This window comes from Megalobrama amblycephala, linkage group LG12 (assembly GCF_018812025.1).
Source record: "Megalobrama amblycephala isolate DHTTF-2021 linkage group LG12, ASM1881202v1, whole genome shotgun sequence".
In the NCBI taxonomy this organism is placed as follows: Eukaryota; Metazoa; Chordata; class Actinopteri; order Cypriniformes; family Xenocyprididae; genus Megalobrama; species Megalobrama amblycephala.
Window position 1 is genome coordinate 8177566 of NC_063055.1, and position 14365 is coordinate 8191930.

At 37.1% G+C, this 14365-nt stretch overlaps 1 protein-coding gene across 1 annotated transcript in view; it reads right to left on the minus strand.

Annotated features, from left to right (window-relative positions):
- med27 (mediator complex subunit 27) overlaps positions 1-14365 on the minus strand; it is a 78598-nt gene that overhangs the window by 25851 nt on the left and 38382 nt on the right. The window contains exon 4 of the mRNA XM_048209419.1: positions 6016-6109. Coding sequence (XP_048065376.1) covers positions 6016-6109 — 94 coding nt within the window. The remainder of the gene's footprint in view (positions 1-6015; positions 6110-14365) is intronic.

Below are 14365 nucleotides of genomic sequence, written 5' to 3' on the forward strand. Positions count from 1 at the left end.
GCCAAAATCAGTGACTGAAACAGACTTAAATTAGCGCTTCTCCGATGGCATGTTTTGACTGTGTTCAGTGTCTATTTCGGGCACACAACAAGTTAAACTGTGTGGACACTACAGTTCTGGAATGACAATATTAATTTCTCGCTTTTAAATAGTAGGTAATGATATGGTTTCCCAAATCAAAAACATTTCAGTCTGTGCAGTTTTCTGTTGATGACTTTACAAAAAATTTGTAGCACGCCTGCCATCCAATAATCTCAAAAGAATTTGTGCTTTTGTTACTTTTAATATGAAGCAAAGTCTCAATTCTGTTGATTTTATTACAAAATTCAAACAGCAAATATCATTTTGGCGCCTTTTAATATGGTGTAACATAACACAGTAGCCGCCTCAGTTCAAGCGGCAGCACGGGTCAAGTGCACGTGAACCAATAATCTCATTTACTCTTTACTATTATTTACAGCACAAAATAAATATGGATGAACATCAGAAGGTATGTTGAAATATACATTACAACTTACCGAAATGAATGTAATTGCTCAATCAGAGTTTCAAGCAGGGAAAGACGTCAATAATACAGCTTGTGGGCTATACAATGTCACTTAACGTTACATTTACCTCAAGAAACATCAAGTTCAATGTTCATAAACTCATTAGTTAACTCCAGAGAAGAGCATTTTGCTAAATATATGCACTGCATTACATATTCATTATATTTTTACTTAACCTTTCAGTATGTCTTCATTATTTAAATATAGCCTATGTCTGAATAAATCTGTCATAAAAACAAGTATTACAAGTATGTATTGTCATTTTAATGTTTTTATTTCACCAACAAACTGGAGTAGAAACAATTCTGTTATTAAAAAGTTGATATAAAAACTGCCTTATGTGCAATTTAAATGTTTGTACAACTCAGTTTTACCTATTTGAGTGTTAATTATTAAATAAGTTTGATTCACGAATTGATTATTAATTTATTATTTTGGTTTTCGGCCGAGTGTATTCTGAATTTTCGGTTTCGGCCCAGAATTTTCATTTTGGTGCATGCCTAAAAAAGAATTAGGCAAAACCTCTTGAACCTTTGCATCATAATCCTCATTTTCATTACATGCACAAACCGTTCATCACAATGAGGACATTTCCTGCTGAACGCTTTGTTGAACACCGTAGAATAGCGCGTCCGAAGAAGGGCCTGGCAGCGATTTAGCCCCCACGGTGACAGATCACTCTGGCCTGCCAACTGGGCCATCTGGAAGTGCATGCCCTATGGGTGTGAACCACTGAACTCCCACTGCTGTGGAAGGGGCATTTGTAGTCTTCCTGGCACCGCTGCCAAGATCCCTCAGTCTCTCTTTCCTCTCAGTCAGCGTTGCCAAAAGACATGACGGCAGCAGAGAAGTGTCAGAGGAAGTCTCAAAGGTAAGGGGGATGGTGTGTGGTGTGAATGACCCAACTGACAACTGACATCATCTCAGAATGTGATAATTCGGACCAAATAGGCTACAAAACAACATCTAGGTAGAGATGAAAAACATTACTAGGAGACTGATACAATGGTACCATTGACAAAAAAATCCAAAAGACCCATTGTGACAACTTAATGTTGGAATGAGGGGTGTAATGCACTTATTTATAAATATGCGTATTTTTACTGAGGAGGCACCAAGTCAATCCTAGCTCACATTGTGCCCTGGTGAGATGAGACATGACAAAACGGGAAGGGAAAACAACACGTAGATGATGACAGAAGCAAATGAAAATGATCTGAGACTCGGTCAGACTGGCCAAATTTAGACATGTATGATTACTGGCACACCATATAAGACAAATATTTTTTGTAGCTACAATAATAACTTTCATTTAATAATTGTATACTTTGTTATTTATAAATAATTTTAATACTTTTTATATTAATAATACTTTTATATACACTGATCAGGCATAACATTTTGACCACTGACAGGTGAAGTGAACAACAGTGATTATCTCTTCATCACGCCACCTGTTAGTGGGTGGGATATATTAGGCAGCAAGTGAACATTTAGTCCTTAAAGTTGATGTGTTAGAAGCAGGAAATATGGGCAAGCGTAAGGATTTGAGCGAGTTTGACAAGGGATAAAATGTGATGGCTAGACGACTGGGTCAGAGCATCTCCAAAACTGCAGCTCTTGTGGGGTGTTCCCGGTCTGCAGTGGTCAGTATCTATCAAAAGTGCTCCAAGGAAGGAACAGTGGTGAACCGGCGACAGGGTCATGGGAGGCCAAGGCTCATTGATGCATGTGGAGAGCGAAGGCTGGCCCGTGTGGTCCGATCCAACAGACAAGCTACTGTAGCTCAAATTGCTCAAGAAGTTAATGCTGATTCTGATAGAAAGATGTCAGAATACACAGTGCATCACAGTTTGATGTGTATGGGGCTGCACAGCCGCAGACCAGTCAGGGTGCCCATGCCGACCCCTGTCCACTGCTGAAAGTGCCAACAGTGGGCACTTGAGCATCAGAACTGTACCATGGAGCAATGGAAGAAGGTGGCCTGGTCTGATGAATCACGTTTTCTTTTACATCATGTGGATGGGCGGGTGCGTGTGTGTCGCTTACCTTGGGAACACATGGCACCAGGATGCACTATGGGAAGGTGGCAAGCCGAAGCGGCAGTGTGATGCTTTGGGTAATGTTCTGCTGGAAAACCTTAGGTCCTGCCATCCATGTGGATGTTACTTTGACATGTACCACCTACCTAAGCATTGTTGCAGACCATGTACACCCTTTCATGGAAACGGTATTCCCTGGTGGCTGTGGACTCTTTCAGCAGGATAATTCGCCCTGCCACAAAGTAAAAATGGTTCAGGAATGGTTTGAGGAGCACAACAACGAGTTTGAGATGTTGACTTGGCTTCCAAATTCCCCAGATCTCAATCCAATCGAGCATCTGTGGGATGTGCTGAACAAACAAGTCCGATCCATAGAGGCCCCACCTTACAACTTACAGGACTTAAAGTATCTGCTGCCAACATCTTGGTGCCAGATACCACAGCACACCTTCAGGGGTCTAGTGGAGTCCATGTCTCAAAGGGTCAGGGCTGTTTTGGCAGCAAAAGGGGGGCCAACACAATATTAGGAAGGTGGTAATGTTATGACTGATCGGTGTATATACACACACTGCAATTTAAACGTTTGTACAACTCAGTTTTAGCTATGCTGATTATTAAATATGTTTGATTCATTAACTGATTATTAAAATATAATTTATTTTCCATTTCAGTTTTCGGCTTCAGCCCAGAATTTTCATTTTGGCGCATCCCTAAAAAAAGAACTAGGCAAAACCTCATAACATAACATGCACAAACCGTTAATTATATACACACACAAACAGTATACATATATATATAAATATATATATATAAATATAAATAAATATATAAATATATATATATATATATATATATATATATATATATATATATATATATATATATATATATATAAACAAATGGATACAAAATTAATATGGCTCAAGTTTGAATGAGCATGATGCTCGTCTGGACAGAATTTGTTGTCCTGACAATCCAAACCAGGCATTAACCCTCATGTTCTGTTTGGGGTCTGAGCGACCAAAAGGCCATTTTAAAAGCTTGAAAACATATTTAATATTTAAGTATCAGGTTAATACTTAATGACTGTTCCTTATTTTATGAGGAGTGATTATAAACAAAATCTGGCATGCTTCAAATGTTCTCCATGAGAAATCATGCATTACTTCTGTTTGGCTCTAACACATTGTGGCTATAACATATTTTAACATTCTTTGATTGACAGATTTAAATTTAAATTTTTAAATTATTTTTATTATTTTAACACATACAGACTTTAGGGTCTCTGGTACCCCAAGACAGTCAATCTCAACAGAACAGTGGTTGTTTTAAGCACAGCAAATGTCCAGATTGGGCCTTAAACACCATCCCATATAAATAAACATAGAGGACAGGAAAAGTACTAAGAGAACAATAAAAAAGTAATTCTGTCTGGAAAACAGAAATATTTCAGGCTTTCGGCTGTAATAATAACTAGTGTTTATTCACAATGTACAATTTTAGCACCATTATACAGCCTCACAAGAGTCGTCATTACCTTAACACCACATGCAACTAATAATTAGCATAAACAAACACTAAATTAAAATGGTCCATTTGTGGGGAAAAGCACCAATCACAACAATTTCTCCTAATGCAGCTCAAAGGATTGCTGTAAATCACTAGAGTTCAGCTCTAATAGACGGCCACTCCTTTATGTCTTTACTGTCATTATCATGCATGCACCCTACAAAACTTTGAAAGTGTGGAGCGAACTCCTCAAAGAGTCAACAATCCCCGGGCCCTCTGGGATGTTCTCAGGGACGACTCACAAGGAGACTGACAGAGCAGTCAACAGAGAGATTGCTCCCCAAGTACAAGGGCATCCAGCTCTCCTTCACCATTAACTCTAACACCATAGTCAGAAAAAGCTTCTACATGGGTGCACTTTTGTGCTGTCCTGCTTCACTAATGCCAGAAGAACTGGAAACATTTAGAAATGTATGCTTTTTTATGAAAACTAAACCAACTGACCAACAAATAACTGTATAAAGTACTTGAGAATTCATTATATACAACTATTATTTTGTGAAAATTGTATTGTACTATAGAAAATGAATACTTAAAGGTGCCGTAGAATGCGTTTTCACAAGATGTAATACAAGTCTAAGGTGTCCCCTGAATGTGTCTGTGAAGTTTCAGCTCCAAATACCCCATAGATTTTTTTTTTTATTCATTTTTTTAACTGCCTATTTTGGGGCATCGTTAAATATGCACAGATTCAGCGTGGCCCCTTTAAATTCTCGCGCTCCTGCCCCCGGACTCGCGACTCTACTACATTGCATAAACAAAGTTCACACAGCTAATATAACCCTCAAAATGGATCTTTACAAAGTGTTCGTCATGCAGCATGTCTAATCGCGTAAGTATTGTATTTATGTGGATGTTTACATTTGATTCTGAATGAGTCTGATAGTATGCTCCGTGGCTAACGGCTAATGCTACACTGTTGGAGAGATTTATAAAGAATGATGATGTGTTTATGCATTATACAGACTGCAAGTGTTTAAAAATGAAAATAGCGACGGCTCGTCTCTGTGAATACAGTAATAAACAATGGTAACTTTAACCACATTTAACAGTACATTAGCAACATGCTAACAAAACATTTAGAAAGACAGTTTACAAATATCACTAAAAATATCATATCATGGATCATGTCAGTTATTATTGCTCCATCTGCCATTTTTCGCTATTGTCCTTGCTTGCTTACCTTGTCTGATGATTCAGCTGTGCAGCTCCAGACGTCCTGCCCCTGTCTAATGCCTTGAACATGGGCTGGCATATGCAAATATTGGGGGCGTACATATTAATGATCCCGACTGTTACGTAACAGTCGGTGTTATGTTGAGATTCGCCTGTTCTTCGGAGGTCTTTTGAACAAATGAGATTTACACAAGAAGGAGGAAACAATGGTGTTTGAGACTCACTGTATGTCTTTTCCATGTACTGAACTCTTGTTATTCAACTATGCCAAGGTAAATTCAATTTTCCATTCTACGGCACCTTTAAGAACATGCTTTACAATTTTGTTTAGACCTCCAAAAGTGCTTATTTTGCAGGTTATCTTATATTTAATCTTGCTGCTTCTAGTAAAAGGGGCAGTTAAAAGGGAAGTTTAGGAGCTCCCCAGGCACCGCAGCAAAAATGGCTGCCCACTGCTCTGGGTATGTGTGTGTTTGTATGTGTGTGTGTTCAATTCCCTCTGGTGTGTGTTTGCACTTGGATGGGTGAAATGCAGATCACAAATTCTGAGTATGGGACACCATACTTAGACACTCAAGTAGTGAATTTTAAATATAAAACTAGTCATTTTGCCTTCTACAGAGACAAATCATCACAATATAGACAAAAAAAATTGATGTGTGTAGCAAAGAGCATCTCACCAAAAGAACTGCTGATGTCCCGTTTGGCCGGAAAAGCTCAATCGACATATCTGGAAACATTCGTCCAATTCTGGATATGACATCATCCACATATCTGGAATGAGAAAGAATATTTTGAGTAAAAAATGTTGCAGATCTTTCACTTTAAATGCAAAACAATAGGTCCTGGGGTCACGGTCACTGTCAATACCAAATCAATGGCTTTTCATTAAGGCATTGGTATCGAACAAACTAATTGTTTCTTCTGATACAACACATATTGATGGAGTCTAAACAGTTGAGGTGGTCCGGGTCAGCATGTAATGGTCACTCTTGAATCGTCACATTGATTTGAACAACACCTTTGATTTAAGTTTTCTTTTAACATTTTAAAGGTTTATCAGTTTTAGTTTAGTGTTACTTATATAGTATTACTGTATTTATTCAGTTTTCATTTTTATTTTAGTTGAAGTTTTAGTAATTGTATGCGCTTGTCATTTTTTTGTAATATCTATTAATTTATGTATTATTATTTTATTTTTTATATTAATTATTTAGCTAATTATATAGTTATTGTTAAATTATAATTATATAGTATTTAGCTTTATTTTTTCAGTTTTAGCAAATTTAGTATTTTATAACTTAATATTTGTATTTTATTTCATCTTCAAAAAAGTTTTTTTTTTTAGTTTTAAGAAAAACACTGATGTAGACAAATCACACCTCATAGTTTTCAGTACAACTGTACATAATCAAAATGTCAAAAACAGAAAAAAAAAAAAAAACACCAGAAGCAACAACAAAAAAATACTGTATAAGCTCTAAATTAAAAGCATTAAGGCATCGATTTGCATCCATCGTCAACAAGAGTGTCCGCTGTTCCACATCTGACATAACCTTCAATGCTTCAGAAGAAAACGAATACTTAAAACCCTGCCAGGGTTGCTCAACAGCCTCGTTAGACATCAATAAATTGGACTGAGAGTGCCAAAAGCCTTCAGCCATCCCTGGAGTCAGCAGAACAGTCCCCAAGAAGAGTCGCCCAACATGTATTGTAGGGTCAATGCTAATAAGGGTTTAATGAAAATCTCCGTCGCCATCAGCTATCAATAGACTTGAGGGACTGGCCCTGCACACAGACGAGGAAAATAATTAATTAAAGAACTGATGGTGGGCGGCTGGTGGAGGGATTTGTTTAAAAGTCATTTGAAAGTTATTGGACCAACTATGGAGATATTAATTCTTAACAGTGGTTGTGGAGAACCCAGGTAACCCACGAACAGGTGCAAACAGGGACACGCATGTGCTCGCGTACACACACGTCTGCAAGTGCAATGCAGCTGGAGAATCGACAAAGATTAAGTTGCCTCATCACGTTGAAAGTTCTCAGTGATTTTCCTGCAACAGCAGTTTCTTTCCCAGAAGGGAAGATCAAAAGCAAAGAGAAATTGTTCAACATACCTCTCTGTTTGTTCACAATTTCCCTCGTGCCAGCACTAAGGTTCCTCATTTACAAGCTTAAATTAAATAACAGCATATTAAATAGGCGAGAACATCACTAGAGTTTATCACCAGCTTGACATATGCTTATAGAACGATTTTGGGAATCATTAGACCAAGAAAAAACTTGATTTTACTTTTCAGGAGAAAATGTGAGCAGTGCTTCCACATGAAAAACTGGCCGGCACAGTGCTACGGCATTTCTAAGCAGTTGCTAGGGGATTCAGGATGGTTGCTAGGTGGTTTCCTACTAGCCCAATTCAAAATAACCAAGATATGGCTTGGGTCTTTCAATGTAACTTAACGGTACATTTTGGCCTCTTTTACCGTTCACAAGGTAAAAATAACAATGAATTTGTTATTGATGATTTGATGTTATGAATGATTTGAATGAACAATGAATGTAAGAATATATCCACACAAAACAAATGACCCCAAAATACGTCTAAAAGAAAAACATTGTAGGTTTTCTAGGCCTAATAAATGTAAATAATGATTAAAAAATATATATTATTAAAGTCCATAATTATTCATAACCACCATTTACAGTAATATTGTTTAAAGGGGCTATATGTAAGAATTTATGTATTCGTTTTTTATTGCCAATGTGTGAACAGCTTGTAATACGGCTTGTTTTTGCCGGGAAACTCAAAAGGATGTGATGTTTATGTGCGCTCCCGAAAGAGACTCCATTCTGTTCTATGTGACACGTGAAACTAATGCTTATACAATGTTTAGGTTAATGCCGAAAGAGCCATTCTGTACCATAATGTCAATGTGTCATGCAAAGAAAAGGGATTCATTCAAACTATAGTCTCACGTTGCCAGATCAATATAGTCTATAGTCTAAATATATTTTATAATTAAAGGTGCCCTCGAATTGAAAAATTTAATTTATATTGGCATAGTTGAATAACAAGAGTTCAGTACATGGAAATGACATACAGTGAGTCTCAAACTCCATTGTTTCCTCCTTCTTATATAAATCTCATTTGTTTAAAAGACCTCCGAAGAACAGGCGAATCTCAACATAACACCGACTGTTACGTAACAGTCAGGGTGTACGCCCCCAATATTTGCATATGCCAGCCCACGTTTCCAACATTATAAAAGGCATTAGACAAGGGCAGCCAGTTAACGTCTGGATGTGCACAACAAAATCATCAGACTAGGTAAGCAAGCAAGAACAATAGCGAAAAATGGCAGATGGAGCAATAATAACTGACATGATCCAAGATAACATGATATTTTTAGTGATATTTGTAAACTGTCTTTCTAAATGTTTCGTTAGCATGTTGCTAATGTACTGTTAAATGTGGTTAAAGTTACCATCGGTTATGACTGTATTCACGGAGACAAGAGAGCCGTCGCTATTTTCATTTTTAAACACTTGCAGTCTGTATAATGCATAAACACAACTTCATTCTTTATAAATCTCTCCAACAGAGTAGCATTAGCCGTTAGCCACGGAGCACTATCAAACTCATTCAGAATCAATGTAAACAATATAACAGTATACAATACTCACATAATCCGACGCATACATGCCGCATGCATGACGAACACATTGTAAAGATCCATTTTGAGGGTTATATTAGCTGTGTAAACTTTGTTAAGGCACTGTTCAAGGCAAGCGCGAGCTCTGTGGGCGGAGAGCACGGGATTTAAAGGGGCCGCAGCATAAAATCGGCGTGTTTATAATGATGCCCCAAAATAGGCAGTTAATAAAATTAATAAAAAAAAATCTATGGGGTATTTTGAGCTGAAACTTCACAGACACATTCAGGGGACACCTTAGACTTATATTACATCTTTTAAAAACATAATCTAGGGCACCTTTAAACTATCAATGGTGAATTGCAGAGCTGGTGCAAACACATCCACATCGCTACAATCAGATGCTTTCTTAACTGTTGCTTTTTCCTGTCATTTTTGTTGCGTTTATTTTGTTATTGAGAGGAAAGCGTGCAGCACATATTTCTCTTTTAGCAGCGCGGACGCCATGGGGATGTTTGGTATTTCCACCTTCTTTTTACTCCTAAGTGAAGAACGAAAAAGAACTTCAACGCGAGTATATCGGGGCCTTAAATCATGTTCAGTCTCTTGTACGTTACATGTGAGAGCTGCAGTTCACTTATTGGCCACCGGAGTTGCTAATAACAAAGGTTTCTGAATTCTACAAAAAAAACCCCTTTTAAGAATAATGTTTTAGTGGAAAAATACTGGTAATTCTCACCTCGCACTCATAGTTTTGATTAGAATACATCACATCCGGTCGGGCAATTAGACATGGTCTAGCTATAAATGTTCAAATATTTCAACACATTCAAAGCTCAAATCAGAGAATGAAATTTCTGCATTTGCATATGGTTGAAACTCTAGCAGCTCCTATACTACTCTACATTGACAATGAATGACTTCTGGTCTGTCGCTAAAGGGTTAATTCACCCAAAAATGAAATTTCTGTCATTAATTATTCACCCTCATGTCGTTCCACACCGGTAAAACCTTCCTTCATCTTCGGAACACAAATTAAGATATTTTTGATGAAATCTGATAGCCCAATTCTCAATAGATGGCAATTTATCCACCACTTTCAAGTTCCAGAGAGGTACTAAAGACATCGTTAAAAAAAGTCCACAGCCGCTTTTCCATCGTCTGGCTGAATGGTTCTCATTGCATAACCATTCCATTCCGTGCCGATCCGGGCCAGCTGGTATGGTTATGGTTTCATTTTCCACTGTAGGGCTGATAACAGCTCATCTTTGGAAAGTAATATAAAAGCTTCAGTCGCTGCCTTGGTAACGCGATGGTTCACGGATGATATGAGAGGTAAATAACGACTGCGTTATGGAGAATGATTAGATATTTCAGTAACACTTTAAGGATTAAATTTCATTAGTTAAACATTAGTTAATGTATTATTAACTAACATAAACTAACCATTAGCAATACATTTGTTACAATATTTACTAATCTTCCCTAACATTAGTTAATGAAAATACAGTTGTTCATTGTTTGTTCATGTTAGTTTACAGTGCATTAACTAATGTTAACAAGATTTTAATAATGTATTAGTAAATGTTGAAATGATCAGTAAAAAAGATTAATGAATGCTGTAGAAGTGCAGTTCAATATTAGCTCATGTTAACTAATGTAGTTGACTAATGTTAACTAATGAACCTTATTGTAAATTGTTACAGATATTTCTTTTAATTTTATTATTAATTTGTGTTTATGTCGCTCAAATAGAGCACTTAGCCAGCTAGGGAGAAACTGGTAGCCAGGCAACAGACAAGTGACCAATCCTGTGTGGCGACGTCACTTCACGGATTCTACCAGCACGATTCAGGTTAGACAACCGTGCCGTGAATTCCGGGCCGAGAAATGTTCGTAATCGTGCCGTTCCATACCAGGTTCCACTGGAAACACAACTGGAACCATTCCTTACCATTCTAAGCCTGACGGTGGAAAAGCGGCTCACGTGACTGCAGTGGTTCAACCTTAATTTTATGAAGCGACGGAAATACTTTTTGTGCGCAAAAACAAACAAAAATAACAACTTTAGTCAACAATATATTCTCTTCTGCGTCATTCTCCTATTGGCAGATGCTGTTCACGTGAGCAGCAAGACGCAGGTGTGAGATGCTGACGCAAAAGCCGGCTATGACTAATAATGACTCTGCGTTCTGATGTAGACCCTGGAAGCACTGGACGTAAACAGCGTATGAGAATGACATATGCTGTTTACATCCTAAACGCACTCAAAAAAGCTTTAAACAAATAAAATTTAAATTCACTTATCAAATAGGATGGCATAAGGAAAGCATGCAATATTGCATGTTAACCTCACATGAACCAAAACCTGCTCTTTCAGCCAATCACAGACACTGCTGCCAAGCAATTATTTTATCTTCTGGCATAGGTTGTTTATTGGCAATAGAATGGCTGGGATGTAACCAAATAGGGTTAGCAATTACATCTCCATTGGCACCACGGAGGGGTGTCAGCAAGTTACAAGACAAGACATGTTTTAATAGCTTCATGCTTCATAACTCATAATCTCTGGAGTGAAACCTACCTAATCTCCATGCAAACTAACTCATCATCGCTGGACTCACAGAAAAGGTTTTTTCTTCTGTGGCACTGATTGTTTTCTCAAGCCAAGCAGAGCATGAGTCTCATAATGGATTTTAGGCACAGCAAAGCTTGAATTAACATATCGAACATTACTTGCACATCAACAACTGTACACTCATTAAATCACTGTGCCTTCGCTCTGTAAAGTCAATACCTGCCTGTATAGATTTTGTGGTCCAAGATATGGTCAAGAATGTGTAAAATCAGTCAACGGAGCTATCTGCAGGATCCAAAATTACAATTTACCACATCTCTCAATGGTGAAAATTGACAAGGTATTTTACATGAATATTTATTACTAGCCAGATTACAGGTTTAGTATGACAAAAGAATTATTAAGATGTTTCCTATGCAAAACTTCCACATTTGTGCTGAACTGTAATGAAACTGTACCTGTCAAAAAAAACAAACACATACTGTATGTATGTATACTGTGATTCTGAAAAATTCCTAAAAATTCAACCTAAACTATGTAATGTTGCAGTTCCTCATATCACATCAGTTCCTGCCAATCTGGCATTTTGTTTAGTCACCAAAGCCAATATTTACTCACATTTGGTGCTTGGCTGCCTTGAAACCACAGTGTTTAAAGGTCCTTGTTAAAGTCCCTCCCTCTGGCCCTGCCCCAGGCCGTCTCTCTGAACAGGTTTTTAATTGTCTACTACCCATCTGCCCTGTAATACCACTGCACCAGTACAGGACGAGACCAATAAAGGTCAAGAAAACCAATGGAAGAGGATGTGACTGTATCCTCTGACCTTGAGTGTGCGGCATCACTGTCAATCAGCAAGGCACCATGGGCCATCTTGCCAGTGATGGCTTCATTTCAGGTTAAAATATTCAGTAGAAACTCACCATTCAGAGTGCAATTTACTCCTAGATTGGGTGTAATGTCTCTGGCACTGTTGAGGAAGCTACTAGCAACTCAATTAAAAGTAGTTGAACTACAGTCGAGCTAGCCTTTAGGAAAAGTAGTAATTTGCTATCTTTGCTCATGGGACCACAGAACTTTATGAACCAATCGCTTGAGCTGTAAATGTCATGCACCTAAAATCTCTGTAAAGCTGCAAGAAAATGACATTATAACAATGCTGATTGGCTGATGGCATATAAAAACACTCCCAAAACCTTCACCAGTGTCTACCTGAGCAGTAACATCAAAGACAGCAGAAAAAAATAAGTCAATTTCACACTTTATGATCCGTCAAAAAAATAATAAAATAAATAAATCAGTAAAAAACAGAAAAAGCACACTTTAGAACAAGGTGTTGTTTACGAAATATGCCATGCTAACCAGCCAAACAAATGTTTTGTTCTTCGCAATATATTGTTAATGAACATCCTGATGCTGCCCACGCTGCTGAGAGCGACGTTTAGATGAATATGTAAATATGTGCTCCGCCTTTTCCTCTCAATTACAAAATAAACAACAAAAATAAAAGTGGTGAAAAAACAGCAGTTAAGAAAGCATCTGATATAGATGGATATCTAAGGATATCATCAGATATGAATATGTTTGTACAAGCTCTGCAATTCAGCACTCCAGTCAAGTCACGTCACATATATTTAAATAACACTTTATACTATAGATCGCTTTGAAGCAAGCTGTTTCAGCATAAACATGAAAAAAAGTCAGTGTCAGTCTCTCTTTCAAGTAGAATTACAACTTCAATTTCTATGATAATGTAGCTCTCCAGTGTGTTCATGTTTTTACTCACGGACATCTGATCTCGACGGACTGACCAGAAGAAAAGAACCGGAGAAGAATTCCACGTTAAAGAGGGCAGAGCCTCTGAGCACACCTACCTAGTATACTCTAAAAAGTAATCAGGGGACCTGTTACCACAACTTAAATAAATGCATGGTTGCAAGTTAAAAATTCAAATTTATTGTTTTAATTAAACCTTTTAAGTTGCAAACATTATTTTATAGAGGTCTGTTGACAAAATAATGTTGATCATGTCTATAATTTAAACTCAAAGTTCTGTGTTAATTGGCTTTTTTATAAAAAAAAAAAAAAAAAGTTGTAGTAACTTAATGAAATTGTCTTGATAACTTTGTAAATTAGACAGTGAATTTCTAGTTCCCAGCATGTTTTGCAAAGGACTGGATAAGGAGAAAAAAATGTGAAATTAAGTGTTAGTTTAATTGTTTTTTAGTGAAGGGAAAGACCTGTTATAGTGTTTAATGCTGTTGTGTTTGAAATTTTTAAAGAGTTTCTGTAATGTTGAAGGTTTTGTGGTTACCATTGTGCTGAAGAGTAGATACATGAAGGTAAACACTATTGACTCTTTAAGCAATGACTGCGTTAATGCCAGTGACAAGTAATATCTTACTTCTTCATTAAATATATATGTTAAATAAGTTGTTGATAAATAACTGTTGATTTGAACTGAAATAAATAAGATTTATTGGTTCCAGGGCTACAATAATTTTTTTGAGTAATCAACTTAAAAATTTGTGTTTATGCTACAAATTGGTAAGTACCTCAGTGTAGCTTGTTGGTTGAATGTAAATTCACTCAAAGTTGGCTTAACTCAAAAAAAAAAAAAAAAAAAATGCAAACTGCTGTGTTAATTTTTTTTGTAGAGCCAACACATTATTTTTTAGAGTGTACATAATCGCCATGGACCAATGGTAGTTTGAAGGTTTTTACGAGCCGGAGCAAACTTTTCCAGAAAGCTGTTTCGAACTCCCGAAACGAACACCAAACGAACTTCGTTTTGGTTTA